The following is a 17,674-nucleotide window of genomic DNA, read 5'->3' as shown; positions in this document are numbered from 1 at the left end:
TTATGAAGCAGCAAGTAAAAAACATGCTGCAGGAGACCAAACCAATGGGGAAGGAAGCAAGGTAAGAGGATGTTGTGAAAGCGGGGACAGTCTGTGTGGAAGGAAGGAACGATAGCAGATGGATGAAACTTACAACAGAATGGAGAGCCATGGATGGAAGGTGGCACAAGGGCCACTAGACATGGAGATGAGCCAGGTCCTATGAGCACATGGCCATGTGCTCATGGCAGGTCCTATGTGCTCATGGTTTGGCTGCATGGCCTTCATCCTGCAGTGGACAAAATGAGTCTGTGTTGATGAGGATGATTTTAATGGGGATGACGAGTAGAGTAAGGAGTGTACTCTGCCCAGGGAGATTATATCAGTGTAACAGCTTCTGAGACACTGCAGAGCAGTGGGCAGGCTGGGATTGCTAATCACAGAAATTTCAAGGCTGTAAGATCTATGCATCACAAAGACAGAACAGGGAACGTCTCCCGGGACTCAGTCCTCGATCAAGGATCCCTTCACATGCTTCCAGGCCTCACAGACACTCATGGAGGGGGAGGGAAAGATGAGATGTCCACGGGCCAACGACAGGACAGCCATTAAACTTTTACAGCTGCAAACAGAATTTCTATAGTGGAGCTGGAATTTAAGAGCACGGCTGAGGCCCTTTAAAATTAATTGGGTAGAAGATCATCTAATTAAACAACTACAGACACAAAGGTCTGGTATACTCATCTGGTATAAACTGGCACTGATTCACTGACTTCAACAATTCATACCAGCTGAAGATCTGGCCTGTAGTCAGTGGAGACTCTGAAGGTTTTATGGGCAGACTAGTATTGTGATCTCATACCGGGGGAGTTCATTAGAATCTGAGAGACCTTGGGAAATGTCCTGTCATTTATTTGGAGATCATGGACACTTGTGCACATTTGTGCATGTGTGTGTGTGTGCATGCCAAAGGCCAGCTGCCAATTATGCGGCACCCTCAGAACCCATGAAGACCCACGCAAAATTATGAGGATGGTCTACTCTGTATCGTGCTGGAATTACCATACCAGTCCCACTGTGTTGAAGAGGACTCCTGCAAAGGTCGGAAGCTCATTCAAGATCCGCAGATACTGGAGCTTTGCCTGGGTTGTTGAAACCTGAGGAAATACATCAGTGTAACAAGGCAAAGACTCAAGAGACTGAAAAAGCTAAGGAGGATCCCGAAGGAGGAGTCAAGGAAGGTCCTCTTCAGAAGCTTGGGGAGTGCTTGGTGCACAGTTTTTGGCGGTTTAGAATTTGCCATTGTGCCTCAAATGATTCATGACATGGAGACATCCCCAGGTGATGTGGAGATGGCAGCTGTGCTCCCTTAACAACTGAAGGCAAGTAGCTGCTGTTGTTGGAAACAGATATTTTATTTTGCAGCGGGGCAGGCAAACGTCTAAAAGTTTATTGGCCCAGAGAAGGAGACTGTCCATTCAGACATGCAGGTACTTCTGTAAACCCTTAGAGGAAGATGTGTCCCTCTGGGATCTGCAGTTCCCGTGAGAAATGGCCTCCCTCACAGGAACTCCAGCAGTGGCAGGGGTTGGATGGGCAGACAGGCCCGTCTCCCGCCACACATCTGACTCTTGATGCCCTGAAGCACAAAATCGGAAAATAAACCTAAAGCCAAGTTTACTAAACTGGTGACTTTTTGGCCAAGTTTCAGGTTGGTTCTTAGTTTATCTGAACTGACTGTGCTCCACCACAATTTACTACTGTGAAATCCAGATCACCCTGGCAAATGGATTCATGACAGAGAGCAGGCTAGTGGGCTGTCACCCCCAGGGATTTACAACACACTGTAATGGACTTAAACATCAATTGCGTACAATAACACAAATCCCTGGCTAGCCATGCACACTAATAGCAAGTGAAAACATAAAAGCTCCTGCTGGCACATACCAGCTGCAGCACTCCTCACCCAGAACCCATGGTGGGGCTACGCTGGCTTCTGCTTACCTTGGTGCCACTGGGCGGCTGGTTCTGATGGGCCTTCAGCTGCTGAGAGAGAGATTTCCGAAGGCTCTTCTCTTTGATGAGCTGCAGAAGTGAAGGAGGCAGAAACGGCTCCAGCCCCCATTCCTTCCTGCAAGCAGAAATGACTTAGAAGAGAAGAGAGAGACCGGCAGGAGCTCAGAAGGGAGAGGAGAAGGTGACAGAGAATGGAGGGGAAGGAGGAGAACAAGACACATGGCGAGAACCTGAGGGCATGTGTGTGTGGGTGGGGAGCAGCTCTGAGACAGCAGTGGGCTTCCTCTAAGTCCTCTGGCTATCTTAGCAGGAAGTGGTCAGATGCAGATCCTACCGCTGGGGAGTTCTGGTGTAAGGGATGGGGATGGGAAGCAAGGCAGAGTTTCACTACAAGATACAAATATGGGGCCAAATTCAGCCCTGGTGTCAATGGGTGTAACTATTCTGAAGTCAATGGAGTCTCACCCAGTGACATCAGGTCTGAATTTGGACCCCAGTTTCTAACACTACTGCTGGTTTATAAAGACCCAGCCACATTTATAACCAAGTAAGCGTTGGTCCCTCACTTCACTACATCATTTTTGCTTCCAAACCAGTAAGTACCTCAAGTTCACTCCAGAGAGGCAAACAAATCCAGAGCTTATCCTTATTCCAAGTGACTGGAGAGACAGGAGGAGTTCTTTCCCGTCTACCATTATTACAATTGTGTATTATTTCTTATCTGTAGGTGCTTTACAGACAAGGTCTCTGCCCCACATGGCTCCCAATCAGGGCCCCTCTCCCGGTGTGACGTTAGCACAGACTTTGGTAGCTCATACGCTTCACTTCAGGCTGCATCAGGTGGGCTGGAGTTTTGGGCTCAGGAGGAATGGGTTCTTACTGCTGAGATGAGAAACCTCAGTCTGCCAAGGATTGGCTGCCTAGTGCATGTCCAGGATGATGGCTGGATTATTCCTCCCCTGCTCATATGGGATGGCACACATTCTGCCCTGCAATCTACCGCACAGGAGGAAGGGGAACATTTTGCAGGTTGACTATCGACCCCGGACCATGGCAAAGATGATTCTGAACTGCTGAGCACACAGCTTACACTCTCCTCCCATCCACGCAATCTGCAGGCATTGCCAGTTGTGCTGCAGCTCCATCCTTCTGGCCATATTTGGCAGGATCTCAGGGAGCTGACTGGCAGGGTGCAAAGGATGGGAGTGGAGAGGCAGACGGGAGCTGGAAACAGGTGCTGGGACACTGAAGCACCCTCTTGCCAACAGAGGGAGCCAAAGCCATTGCTAAGCATCTACAAGGCACCACAAGCAGTGGAGAAGGCTGAACCTTGGCCGTTTTGGTCTGCTAGGGCTAAAAGAACGGTCTCTTTGGTCTCCCTTCAAAGAGTGCTGTATCCTTGGGGGTTGAACCAACCCTGATTTCAAAGCCACACTCAGAACTCAGTTTCAGCTAGCAAGAAAGGATTCTCTAGTGATTAGAGCTGGGAACCAGGACTCAGGAGATGTTTGGTCTACTTCTGGCTCTGACACTGACTCACTTTATGGCCTTGTCCAGGTCTCTTAACCCTTGTATGCCTCAATTTCTCCATATGTGAAAAGGGGATAATACCTACCTACCTCATAGGATGGGCAGGGCAGGACTGTGAAGGTTAATTCATTATTGATTGAAACATAATCTGGGAGCCTCAGATGGCCCAGGATAGGGAAATGCAAAGCATCGCTACCATTGTATGCTGGAATTATACAGCCCCATCAGGTCTGCCTGCTTTGGACACCAAGCTGTAAATCAGGAAATGGCCCCAGGTTCACATCAAACTTCCCCACCAGCCTGTGCTGGGTCTGGCGTTTGTAATGAAAGCAGACCCTTGATGGTTTCAGGCATCTCTTTGCAAATGTTCTGTGTGTCCCATTAACAGCGTTGTGCTGGGCCTGCTGCCAAACTCTTCCCATCAGCTGATTCTGACCTGCGTTCCAGCTTCACCCTACATCTCCTCACCCTGAAACATTCACCTGCAGAGTCCCAGTGACAAGGGGGGAGCCCTGGCCAGGTAATGACACGTGGCTGGGGAATCGGGGCAGGGCTGGGAAGGGGGGATTAGGAGAGTAGGACTCACTCCACAGTTTTGAGGGACACCTTCTGTGCAGGCCGGGTGGCAGAGACGGTGATGTAGATGTGGAGGGCAGCCAAACCCAGCAGCGTCTCTGGCTTGGGGTCCATCCCAAAGCGCTCCCTGATCACATCGTTGCGGCTCTGGGATAAGAGAGGAGACTGCTCAGAATCAAACTGGGGCTTGCCCCTTGGCCGCTTCATAAACACAACACCTGAGCATCCCAGTCCTGCTGCCAGACAGTTCTGCCTTGGGAAGGCAGCACACCGAGCTGCCAGGCACAGGCCGGCTGCTCTGCAGACAGCAACGGACTGGTTGGCTTCTCCTTCTACCATCTGCCACCTCAGCTGATCTGCCAGCCTTCATAGTATCTGACATCTCCACCAAACACAGGGGAGGAACACAACATTAAAGCCACCCGGAAACAGATTTACTGCTGGCAGGGCACTGCTGGCACTGGCAGGGCACTCCTGGCAGGAAGCTCACAGTGCCAGTGTTCTGAGTGTCACTGTCAGGACACAGCTGGCAAGAAGCTCACAGGCGCTGCCAGCAGGAAGCTCACACTGCCGGAGTTCTGAGTGGCACCGGCGGGGCAATGCAAAGCATGTTGGGTAATGCTGGGCCTGAAGTGAGCCGGAGAACAGCAATGAGGCTGTATGTCTATCGGCCACGGGTCTGACCTTCTGTCTGTGCTTCCCCCCACCTGGATGTACAGGTACTCAAACGCTGCTGGGTCTCGATGTAGCAGCTCCACCGGATCTTTGGGGAAGAAGCTCACACGAAAGAGGCATCGCATCCCCTGATAATGTGTCCTCTGCACCACCTGTCCCAGGGGGCGAACAAGAGCAGGTGAGGCAGGAAGCAAGAGTTCATGTCGTAAGGCAGCAGAGAGGGAAGCAGTCCTTTATCCAGCTCTGCAACCCATGCATTTCACAGCCCCCTTTCCCTGCCGTTCCCTGCCTGCTTTACCCACCCTGAAAATCGAGATCAGCCCAAACTGATACACTGGGGCACAATGCACCAAACTCTAGGGGAATTCAGAGCTGGATTGGAACTTCACAGCTCAGCCCATCTCTGCCAGGGTGGTCAGGCAGCCTCACTGAGAGGAGCTGACAGGATTCAGGGCCATTCCCGCAAGAAGCCATGGGGCTCTAGCAGAGTTATAGAGGCATTACAAGCCCAGTTTTGCAGGCACTTATAGACCAAGGTCATATCAACACCATAGATCAGATCCGATTAGACCAGACAGGTGCAGATGCAGGTACTAACATTCAGACCTCCTGCTACCTGACTGCACCCACAAACCAGGCAGTTAGAGGTCTACAATCGAGGATTTGTGCATGCAAAATTGGAGCTAAAATGGAAAGCCCTTTGGAAATGTGGCTTGCCATCTCTTAATCCTCTCCCGTGTGGGGGTGTCCCAGAGGGACACTGAGGATTCCCGGTTACACGAAGCCAGTGTTCGTGCAGCAGCCCGAATTATTATTACTCTTACTAAAGCTGTCCTTGAAGCCCCTGCCTTTTGCCAAGGAGAAACGGGTCGGGCTCTCCTTGCAAGCCATCAGAACTGCCCCTCAGTTGGCCAGAGAGGGCGCTGCAGAACAACGTGAGGCATACCCTCCCTATCATGGGGCTAAGGACACTGCTTCCTTCCACACCTTTCCCAACCTCACCCAGTCCAAGTATCAAGCCTGAGTCTCCCATGCAACTGGGCAGCCCCACAGGCCACTCAGTCAGCCCCTTTCCCCTGTCTTACTGATTCCAGTGCCTGCTGAAGTGCCAGTGGGAGCCTGACAAAGCCCTGGCTGGGATGATTTAACTGGGAATTGGTCCTGCTTTGAGCAGGGGGTTGGACTAGATGACCTTCTGGGGTCCCTTCCAACCCTGATATTCTATGATTCTATGATAGCTAAGGAGCTGCCAGTGGAAACCTTTCTTTGCTCCACGTGGCACTAAAAGAGTCTCCATTGCATCAGCTAACCAGAAAGTACAACTGCGAGTCTGAATGCTCTTCACCCCAGGTCCAGTGAGCCCCCAGGACAGGGGTGAAACCCACTGGGGAGGTGGGGGGAAAAGCCCGGGGACCCCAGGCTGGATGGACCTGCAGACTGGATTCCCCTCTCGCCCCAGCAGAAGCTCATCCCTCCGGGGCAGAATTAAAGCACATCACTTGTTTAGGTCTAACACTGTAAGGAACCATGCCTGGCAGTTATAACCAGCAGTCCTGGATTCATCTCCTGGCCACGTGTGAAGGCAGCTGCCTAGCTCTCCAATCCTCTGCCGGGGATGTTAGTTAACACTGGCCTCCCAACCCTCCCAGTCTTGGGGGCAAAAACAATCTCCACATTGCCATGGGAGAGTATATAACAGATAGATCACCAATTGTTCCTCTCCCTGGGCAGCTCCAACAGGGCCTCCCCAGAGCACTGACTCCCCCAAGCAGAACTGATCCTCTGGGACCCTTTCCAGCGACTGATGGCACCAAACTGATTCCATCTTACACCTTCAGCCTAGGCCTGAGCTCCTTCCTCCTAGGTGGAAACCTCCCCACCCCCCGCCCTTATGGAGCCAGACCTGCTGCTGCAAATACAATGCTCAGCCTGGTGGCAGGTGTCCAGCCATGCAGCTCAGAAGCTTACGTGGGCCAGGGGCTGCTTGTCCTGGAGAAGGAGGAACTTGTGGCTCTGCTCTGGGCTGGAATACTCCAGGACCAGGGCAAAATGCTCGATGTATCTCAGGGAAAGGCGATCCTGTAGCGTCACCATCACGTCCTGGCAATGTAACCCAGAGAGAGACACAGGCAGGGTTACATGGGCTCATCTGGTAACGTCTGTATGCATGTTTGCAGGAGGTGCAAGAGCTGCTGTTCTGGGTATAACAGGGCGCTGTTATTATGCAGCTCAGCTCCATGTTACTTTCCATAGGTTACACCCTGGGAGAGCATTATCTGAGAGCTACTAGCTACACAGACCGTGGCCTGTTCAATAGCAATGTATTACTCTGCACCTAGCTCAAAGGGAGACTAAGGGAACCTCCCTTACGGCAACACTAAAGGAGCAATCCCTCATTGCGTTAGGGGACATCTCTTTGTAAAAGAGACCTCGGGATAGTCGACTACCCGTGGGAGGAGGGAACGCAGAGTATTAGATGAGCAGATGTAAATCACTGGCTGGTCAGTACTGTTACAACAGAAGGGATGTGCCTTTCCAATCAGGCTGCGCTAGGAATTAGGAGAACAGCCTGTTATTGTTAATGGGCTTTACAGGCTTAATAATAATCCACATTCCATGCTGCAAATGTACCCCCACCCCAGGCCAGCTGTGTACAAGGCATGTCAGACCTGGCTCTGATGAGCTATAGCTAGTGCCAGAGCAGGGACCATGAGGGTAGCACAACAGGGTGTGTAGCACAGTGCATGCCGATGGCCTGATTCAACAGCAAATCTTCTGTTGACCGGAACAGGTTCACCACTGGGCCCCAGAATAAAGGCGGAGGCTGGTGAAATGGGGGAGGGAGAGAAGAAGGAGTCACAGAAGAAGAGCAGAATTGTACCATGGAAAATACAGCACCCAGGGAGGGAAACATGCTATTTATTAGCTGGGGCCAGTGCATGGACAGCAGAGTGCTTTGTGCAAGGCCACAGGAGACTGGGAAACAGAACGAGCGAATGTGATAAGGGAAACCCAGAAGCCAAGGAAAGGCCCGTGGGATCAGAGGAGGGCTTGCACCTTGACGGTTGTTCGGCCATCAAACGTGAAAGACTTGATCTGCCCGTTCTCCAGGAAAACCTTCAATACATTGGGGATGAGGAGGAGAGCTTCCTTCTTCAACATCTCCTGGCAAACAGGGCCAGGGGAGGGGCGGATCCCCAATGGGTGCGAAACAGGGAAGGGATGCAGCAAAGAAAGGGGGCATTGAAATGAAGAGTACGGGAACAGGAGATGGGGGAAAAAGAGGGAGTGAACGGGGAGGCCCATGAAATGAAAGAGAGAGAGAGAGAGAGAGAGAGAATGTCAGTGATACACTGGTTACTGGAGCCTCTGCTCCTTCAGAATTATGCACTAAGAAAAGGCAAATTTCCCTTGAAAATACAGCATCTGCGTCGAGCTCTTAGAAAGCACAAGGGTTGAGAATTTCAGAGCTGTCTGATGGATTCACATACCTGAATCTCCCTTGATCCATCTCAGCCCCCAGCCCATCTCAAGCCGTACAGGAACCCATCTGTTGAAATGCGCACTCCATGCGGGCAGTGCAGCGAAGGATGATTTTATTTAGCAAGCAACGTTTGAATTAGATAATTACTTCACTGATTTGGCTTAAAAATAGAATTTGCTAGAAGCGCTTTAAGATTTATTTTTACTAGTGCTGCTTAACAAAATCTTTCTGCAATTAAGAGATGTCACTGGGATAAAACATTATCAAGGCATTACAGTCTCTCATGGCTACCCAGAAATACCCAGGCAAAATGGCCCCATTCACAGGCACAGTCTCAAAGCCCTTTGCACTGTGGTTTAAACCACACAACTCTTCATTAAAGTCAACTGGCAACCCCCACATAATGTTCTGAAAAACACCCTCCTGGTAGAAGCAAGAGACACTGATCTCACAGAAACCTTCTCTGCCAAGGATTCAGTTTCTCTGACACCAAATGCCTGATCTGGGTTACATCGTTTCCATGAGCATTCCGCCACGAAAATATCCTAACAGATCTGCTGCTGTTTGACTGGCTCAGAGGACAGACGTTCTGGGTGCTTCAGCTGATCAGAGCTAGACTTCTCTGTGCAAGCACAGCACACTTTTCAAGTGTCCTGTCTTGATAGGACTAAACAGGCCCGGGACCAACTTAAGTTTTTAGGATGTAAAAGGGAAAGAAATCTGGGTTTGTGCCCTTTTTTGATTCCTTATGAAGGAGGCTTGCGAGGTTAAAAAAAGTTTCACGCTCTTTACATTAGAAATCAGATCTTTTCTGTCCATTTTTTTGATCCCTGGGAGATTCTATGGATGACTGGAGAACTGGCAGATACTCAAGAAGTGAAACCTGACTATGGGGATATGGATTGTTTAAATCTCGTTATTTTTTGCTAACACCTGTTTAACTCAAATGCCTGATGAACACCTAGAAAGAAAGATCTGGTAAATCTCAAACACCTGCTGTTCTGCCACATAAGGGCAGAGACCTCGAAGGAGTTCTCCAGACAAGGTCAGGCTTAACACTAATGATATTTCTAATATATAAACAAGCAGGAAAAAAACAAAACATGCTCTTACCCACCACTAAACAAATATTAACCCATTACAAACATTAGGCCATGTCTGTATAATGCTGTCACCAATCATTACTACAACTAAAGAAAGAAGAGAAGCTCAGCTAACCCTGCCCGGTAGGCCTCCTCATGAATGTTGGTGTCTGTGCTTGCTCTCTTTGGGCTGTCTGGTCCTTAGGGTGCTAAACAGGCTGTTAGTGTACCTAAATAATAATCCATGTACTCAGTGCTTCTCTCTGAGCGATAGTCAGGTGCTCTGGGATCCTGTCAGAGGGCAGCATGCCGTAATCTGCACTGCACACACATGAATACAACCTGACATTCATCAAATGGGAGAGTCACTATCTGCTTCCCAGTGTGGGATATCCACAAGTGAAATCAGTAAATCTATGCATGTGTGAGGGGGATGGGAATCAGTGGAGTGATCCACAGCCTTGCACTCACTGCCCTGAGCCTCCTCCCAGTCTGCTTTGCTCTGCCGCAGGGCAGTTCCAAGGCCACACTCTGGCATGGACCAAAGCTACCCTGAGAGACAGACACCCTGCCCCTTCACTTGTGGCCTAATCAATCAGGGATACATATGAGATGTACATATTGGTCTATCCTTCCCGTTCATGGAGATCTACAAAGCAGCTGCATGTCCTTCACAAAAAGCTTATCTGGGACACAGGTGGACCTTACGACTAGATCGGATTCCTGCAGAGCACTGTGGATCACATGCCAGCCCTATTACCTGTACTCACAGATCCCTCTGTCACGACACACATCACAACCCTTTGTCCACTATATGTGAAGTTAGACGGACCACAGTCCATTGCTTACAAGCTGATTAGCCGAGGTCTCTCAGGCATCACCCCAGGAAGAGCCATCTTTCAGAGGAGCAGACTGACACCAGAAATATCCACATCAGTGCAACGGCAGAAAAAGAAGGAGCAGCACTTACTGGATCTGTCTCACCAACCGTGACCTGTTCTGAAAATCGGACCTTCACTGGATTGGACCTCAGTTTCGCTTTCTTGGCTGCACTGATGAAAGCAGATTTTGGGGACTGCAAAGAGAACACAGGGTGTTAAACATCTGTCCTTGCAGCTGGAGCTTGGGGAGGGGGAGAGAGAGACTCTCCTTGGAGGTGGTGCAAGAGAGAGGCAGAAGAGAAGCATTGATAACATTAAGTAACAGAACATATGCAGAAATTCTTGATGTTTTCACATGCCCTGCTGGAGAGACAGGCCCCTTAGGGAGCGCCACCACTCCAGTCCCATGGGAGAGTAGGCCTGGTGCTGGGGCAGGGATGGGCACAATCCACAGGGAGGGAAACAGCCATAAACTTCATTCTCAGTTTCCGGAGCATGTGGGGGAGTGGGGACAAGGACCTGCTAATGGCTGCCTAAATCAAAGCTCAGCTAGCATGCCTTGGGCTGCTCCACCCGACACAAACCTCACCTCTGTGTGACATGTCTATGGCACTGGTGGTAGCAAGGTGAGGCACACAGCATAGTGAATGGGAGCACTGGTACATGTTAGCAGTCATGGATCCATGCCTGCAGTGCACTCCCACTACCAGCTGGAGGCACTAACAACATGATGGGCGTCTATATCCCATCCACCTCCTCAAGCTGGGGTCACCACCACAACCCACTGAGTTTCCACCTGCCCGATGATAAAGAACCCTCAGGAACCTGTGTGGAGAGGGGAGGGGAGGTGCAAAGGCGCACTGGCAGAAGCAATGTATGAGTCTGCAAGCACCGGGTGGCAGCAGAGAAGACTGATTGAGGAAGAGAGTTGGAGCTTTTGGTTCAGAGTATCAGAGAAGTTCTGTTGAAGCCAGTGAGACTGCACTGATTGACACCAGCTGCAGATGTGGCTCTCCACCTCTAATCCACTGGTTCCTGAATACAGTCCAGGCTGCTAGTGAGTGAATCGCATTGCCCAATGATGGCCACGTGAAATGGCCCGGTGGTCTCATTCCAGTGCCTAGTGGTCAGGTGGCATCCTCACAAGCATCACCGTGGCACTAAAACCTCACAGGCTTAGCACACAGGCCACAGACCAGAGCTCAGCAATATTGTTTGCCAAAACCTTTTCCTGTAAAAAGTGCAGATTTTGGTTGACTGAAACATTTCACAAAATTGTGGTCATTTTGCCAAATTGTTTCGTTCGGGGGGGGGGGGGGTTTGAGCCCTAAAAATTCAGAAAAAACTGCAATGTTTCGGTTTTTTTATTCTAACCACTTTTCATTTAGAAACATACTTCAATGTTGTAAAAAAACCCCAAATGTTTAAAAATAGCTAAAAAATGAAATCAAATGCTTAGTTTAGACCCAAACGGATATTTTTTCAACTTTTCAGTTTGTCGAAAATTTCAAAAAAAAAACCACCCAAAAAACAAACATTTTGGGTTGATCCCAAACTTCCCCCCCCCTGATTTTTTGGAACAGTCAGTGAAGCAAAAAAATAAAATAAAAATCAGTTATTGGCACAGCTCTCAGGCTGGACTAAGCCCTGGAGTGCTACTGATCCGTGTTGCCTTTACTGGTGGTCTCTCCTGGTCTGGAGTCAAACTGTCAGTGGTAGGGGACAGAAGTTTGCATTGCAACGGCCTGCACAGGTTGGACTGATGTAAATCAAGGTGATTTAGATCACCACGTAGAAAACCTCAATTTAAATAATCTATTTTAATCAATTTTTCCATTTGCACGTCAGTTATTTCCAAAGAAATGTGCATTCTCATTCATTGATATAATCATTAAACATGTTGATTTACAACTAAATAGAGCCTTTACACTAGATTTGGTACATCTTTTTGCTACCTACAAGGATACACTATAACTATACACATTTATTTAAGCAATTATCTAGCTTAATATTTTCAGATTCTTATTATACATTTTTAGCCTGATAGAGTAAATAAGCAATATACTATATTCTATTTTTTCTCATGATTCAAGCTATATTAGAATGGTAACTAGAATTTGATTAAATACACAACAGTATATAAAATTTATTTTTATTAAACAAACCAAGTCCTTAATATGCTGCTGTTGTGCCATATTTATAAAGCTTGATCTCAAAAGTTAGATGTTCCCCCCGATTCTTTCTTTATATAGAAAAACAGCCTTCAACTCAAAGTTTTCGACAGAGGCTCATGGATTCAGCTTATTCATTTTTTATTTAAATATTTTAAGAGATTATAATAAATTTAGGCTTTTAATATAATTTGTGTTAAATTCAGATTTCATTTTAAACAGGTTTATTTTTAAAAAGAAAAAGTGATAATGTAAATGGCAAAATAAAAAAATCTGATTTAAATTAAAAAATCCAATTTAAATTAAAAAAATCCATTTTTAAATTTAAAAAAAATCATCGATTTTTATCCACCCTGGGAAGGCGCCCAGCACCGCTGCACCACTTTTCCCACAGGCTTCCACTTAAGGTGGCTCTTCTCCTCCCACCCCAGTCAGGCTTCCTGTGCTATCCCCTTACAGTGACTCCTGCTGGTGGAGGCTGGTCCTGCAGTAGCTATGTGCTCCCCAATGCTCAGCGCTCCTGAACGCCATTCAAGGCAGCTGTAGCCTGGCCGTAGGATGGGTCCATCCTTTCTAACTGCAATGAGTTTTGGCTTCAGATACGGTGCTGGAATATGTAAGTGCCTCCTGTGCTCTTACAAGCTACTCAGGGCAGACAGAGACCAGCCACTTGAAGAATGCTTTAAAAAGAAGGGCCCTTTCCCCTGCTCTCCTCAGGGACCACTAGGGCACAGGGAAGGTCCAGACAAGACACAGGAAAATACAGCACTGTCACCCTGGCAAAGGAACCACCAGGTTGGGATTTGCTGTTAGAGCCCACCAGGAGTTAAGAGTAAAATATCTTCCCTCTGGTATCACCAGTGGCTCCATAAAACACACCAGGCAGCCTGGGGACTGCTGTCGTCCCAGGGACTTTTTTATTTTTATTATTCCTTCTCATGGAGAGAGCGTTTCACAGCCTTACTAGCCAAAGGAGATGGGAGAGGGAGAGACAGCCAAGAGATCCTTACCCTCAGATGGACTGTTGGAGCCTGGAGAATATTCCTGGATTATTTTCTCCAACTGTAATAAATTCCAGTGAGTATGGAAGAGGTAATAGTGCTGAAAGCCGGGAATGGTGAGGGTGAGCAGGGTTGGATAAGCTTCCCCAGAGGGTTGTGCAATGCCCCTCAACCCTGACCTGCATTACCCACCCCCACTGTGCCAGTCCTGGGCTCCTACAGCCCAGCCAATGCCCCTCAATCCTGACCTGCAGAGCCCACCCCCGCTGTGCCAGTTCTGGGCTCCCCACGCTCAGCCAATTCATTCTGGCTGGCAGTACCCCTTGGTATCCTCTCCTGGGTCTCTATCGTGCACATCCTGCTGCTCTGACCAGATTGGATGATGAACTTCTTGGATTTGGACAAACATTTGTTGAGAACAAGGCTGAGCGTGTTCATCTGGGGCCATCACAGAACACGGAATCAAGTCTCCAAAGGAGAAACGCTAATGCTCTTACCCTGTGTGCTCACTGGCTCCCCACAAACTGCGCTTCTCTCTCAGAAGCCTCATCGTGACCTAGACGGAGCAGCCATGTGTTGTCTAGGTCACCTCTTAGTTCAATGGGCATCTGCATAGGCCTGGATTTCAGATCTCCCTGGCCCTGAAGCATTCTGTGTCTTCCCTGTCAGAGCTGGAGGCCCCTGTGTTCTAAGAGCATGGGGCTCCCGGATCTCACCTGGTGAGTCTGCAGCACAGTCAGGATGATGAAGTCCTTGGAACTCCTACAAGAGAAAGGACAGGAGGGAAGGTTAATGGACAGGTTTGCTCTCAGCTCCAGGACACAGGATGCATATGGAAACGATGGGATGAAAACACCACTTGGAAGAGCCTGGCTGAGAGTTCAGACAGCAAACTCTCTCCCCAGCCAGCGGCTCAGATTGTCTCGGTCTCCTAGAGCAGCTTTATGCGTCACATAATAAGTGTGCTGGCAGTGCCTCATACAGATGCTGCAAATGTCTCTGCCAGCTGGGGATGTTTGGATCTCTGTAGTTTCTTACTCTGCTATAGAGATATTATTGAATAGACTGTGTTAACTAGAGAATCACAGCTATTCCAGAGCCCAGTATGACTTGCTCTAATCAATCACACACAGCCCAGGTGGATAATTGTCTGAGGCGTGGCTCCTGGGTTTGGGCAGGGCTCAAATGAGTGAGGATTACTGGGGATCCCTCAAACCAGAGAGGGAGTGCTGAAATAAAGAGCCTCGTCTTAGCACCTGGGTCCTTTCCCAGCTGTGACACCAGAGCTGAGAGGACAGGCAAGCTGGTGGGGAAATGGGATAGGGTGAAGGGGCCAAGTTCCCCTCCCTCACCCCAGCCTGAATCACATCTCTCCTTCAGCTCTCTGCCTTTCATATTCCAGTCTTGGTCTTCTCCACAGAGCATGCAGGGACCCATTCCAGGTCTCAGGCCACTCCTGAGAGGGGTCCCTGGGTGAGCTTCATGCACAGCGGGGACTGAGTCTCATTTGTGTTCTGATCTATATAAAACTCCTGTGGCTCCGTAGCCCTCAGAGCTGGACGGGTGCCAGAAAGGGTTATGACTCAGGTGGACGAGCATGTGGTGTGGATGAAGGTTAATCAAAGAAACTTCCTGTCAGTGCCAGCCTTCAGTGGGGGTGAGCTTCCTCACAGCATTGCCCTACCCGTGCTAACTCAGACTCTGGCAGGGTGAGCTTCCTCACAGCAGTGCAGAGCCAGAGCTGACTCCAGCAGGGCCAATTTGATCACTGCAGTACCTGAACGTGGCTCCTGAGGCCTCAGCCATGCATATTCCATTGCAGCAGTGCCCAGATACTGCCAGTTATCAGGTCTCTTGGCTAGCGGTTCTGGGATCACCCCCTCCAGCCCTTTGAGAGACATAAGTGCTAACATCCCTTTCTGCCTGCCGTTTCCCCGGCACCCAGGATGAGGTAGGGGAGAAGTCTGTTACCTGACCAGGTCAATGAATCTCTCTCTGGAGGCTTCACTCACATCCTCATCATTTATGGCCACAATCTGGTCTCCTGCCAAGAGTTTATCCTCAGAGGGGCCTCCTGCCATGGAGAGGAGAGTAGGTGTTAGAGCCCCTGCCTGCAGCACGGAGCATTCCCTGTTTCAGTCGGGGGGGTGGGGGGGTGGGGGGGAAGTGAGCAGGGGAATGGGGCTCTGTGCTGCCCGGAACGAAAGGAGCAGGCCTCAGGCCCCGCCATTCTCAGAGCTCAGTGAAGGGGCTCTGTTCCCAGCTCAGCTGGCCCACACACAGCTCCCACTGGGATGAATGGCAGTGACTCATCTAATAACCCTCCTATGCGGCCTGCTCCTGCTGTTCAATGAGAAACCAGTGCCACGTAGAGGGGCCAGTTCCAGCTTCTCAAAGAACTGGGTTGGGAAGGCCAGGGGCCCAGTCACAGGCTGGGCTGAAACCCAGCCAGAGGAACTGGCTACATGTCTACTGGTGCCCCAGAAAGACGGGATCTGTCTTCCCCAGTTACTTCTTCCTCCCTTCCTCCACCAACCCACTCAGTGTAGCCCATCCAGTGTTCCTGCTTGCAGCTCTACTGTAGCCACTTTCCTTCACCAGCCTACCCCAGAACCCTTTGCAATGGCAGCAACCCTGCTGCACACCATGGCAGTCTGCCCAGACGCTTCTGTAGGGCATGGCAGGGGACTTTGCAACTCCTGACTCAGCAACAGCAGAGACTCTTGGAAGGGGCCCTGGAGAAGAAAATGCCCCTGGGTCTGGACAAGGGGCAGGTAACCATGGCGCTGCCGGTGCCCATTTACAAGTGGCATGTTGTGTGCCCCCCATGTCCCCAGCTGCTCTCTGCTTTCCTCTTGTACTCCCCTCCTGGGTTCTGCTCTTTCCCCTCAGTGGATGCTCTCCGCTTTCCTCTTGTACTCCCCTCCTGGGTTCTGCTCTTTCCCCTCAGTGGATGCTCTCCGTCACTCCTCCTCACTCAGCTCAAAGCCTCTCGATCGCCCTGTTAGCCAGCATGGGCTGTGGCTGGCTTGCACAGGTCCTGGCTACCGCGGACCCTGTGGCTGCTGACAGGCAGCATGAGGCCCCCTTCCTCCCACTGCCCTCTCTCCACCACGGGCAAGGCACAGTGGGGCGCAGGACATGGAGTGGACGTGGTTGCTGTACTTCCAAGATCTCTCAGACACAATCCTGTCTGTCGCAGACTGTGTCTCTGAAGGCCCCTGCCTTCAACAGTCAATTCCCCGCAGCCTCTACCCCATTGTCAGCAACAGGCGAGAAAACAACAACACTCACACCCATCCCACCCAGCACTCCAGTGTCTGCCTCAGGGTGCGAGCCCCCAGCTCCCAGCCTGCAGCGCCCATACCCCAGGCAGGATGGCAGTATCATGCCAGCCAAGCAGCTCCCACTCCTTTGCCCATTCCTTGCTTCCCACTTGTTTGATCTGCTCCACTCTGGACAGTCCCTTTCCCTCAGGTGGCTGTGAGCCAAGCACATAGCCTGTGCCTACCTGCTGTTACCGAGCGCACCACCACTGGCCTCTCGCTGCCGGCCACGAAACCAAAGCCGTAGAGGGGGTCACGCTGGATTTTCACCTGTCGGAGAGCGTCTGAAGGCAGCTGACCACATTCCATATCATCACAGCTCTCCTCCTGCATCACATGACTGGACAAGGAGACAGGGCATGTAACAGAGTTGTATCCCAAACACAACCTGGCGACAACACAGGGCAGGGGGCTGGGAGCCAAAAGGCCACAGGGCACCAAGTCGTTATACTGACCTCCCTCAACCAGGCTTATTCTCCACCAACCTCATTCCACTAGGCAGAGGAGCCATGCTGCTTGCAGGAGTGCAGCTCTGACGTAGTGCAACCCCACGCGGGCTGTGCCTTCCCTCCTGAGGGAGTGTGCTTCACGTCTTAGGTGCCCCCAGCCAGGAAACAAGGGGGATCAAGGTTGTAATTTGAACCTCTGAAGGCCTGCTGGAAGTGCAGTGCCTCCTTTCTCCTTGGTGTCCCGCTCAGATTTGCTGAGTTTATGCATCCAAACGTTTTGTTTTCCACCCCCCAAACTGCAACTGCCGCCATCCCTCCCTGGGATCTGAACAGCCAGCTCTGTTCTGCCTGCCTCCTACATCACCATCAGAAATTAGGATTCTGCTGCTGGAATTTAGCTGACAATTTGGTTGATGATACCTGAGGCATCCAGCCCCAACTTTCAGAGCTGTACAGGCTCTGCAGCGCTCCTGGGAGCCAGTGCTTGTCTTTGTCTGCACAGTC

At 50.3% G+C, this 17,674-nt stretch overlaps 1 protein-coding gene across 1 annotated transcript in view; it reads right to left on the bottom strand.

Moving 5' to 3' along the window:
* The window catches only part of FRMPD3 (FERM and PDZ domain containing 3), a 153,314-nt gene that overhangs the window by 31,036 nt on the left and 104,604 nt on the right, over positions 1–17,674 (bottom strand). The window contains exons 3-12 of the mRNA XM_084639524.1: positions 16,907–17,061; positions 15,367–15,469; positions 14,112–14,157; positions 10,313–10,417; positions 7,834–7,941; positions 6,745–6,876; positions 4,809–4,928; positions 4,112–4,248; positions 1,984–2,110; positions 1,047–1,136 (exon numbers count right to left, since the gene is read on the bottom strand). Of these exons, the coding sequence (XP_084495650.1) occupies positions 1,047–1,136; positions 1,984–2,110; positions 4,112–4,248; positions 4,809–4,928; positions 6,745–6,876; positions 7,834–7,941; positions 10,313–10,417; positions 14,112–14,157; positions 15,367–15,469; positions 16,907–17,054 (1,116 nt within the window). The 5' untranslated portion in view covers positions 17,055–17,061. The remainder of the gene's footprint in view (positions 1–1,046; positions 1,137–1,983; positions 2,111–4,111; positions 4,249–4,808; positions 4,929–6,744; positions 6,877–7,833; positions 7,942–10,312; positions 10,418–14,111; positions 14,158–15,366; positions 15,470–16,906; positions 17,062–17,674) is intronic.

This window comes from Lepidochelys olivacea (genome assembly GCF_965140295.1).
Source record: "Lepidochelys olivacea isolate rLepOli2 genome assembly, chromosome: 9".
NCBI lineage: Eukaryota > Metazoa > Chordata > Testudines > Cheloniidae > Lepidochelys > Lepidochelys olivacea.
This window is presented reverse-complemented; position numbering and strand designations above follow the sequence as displayed.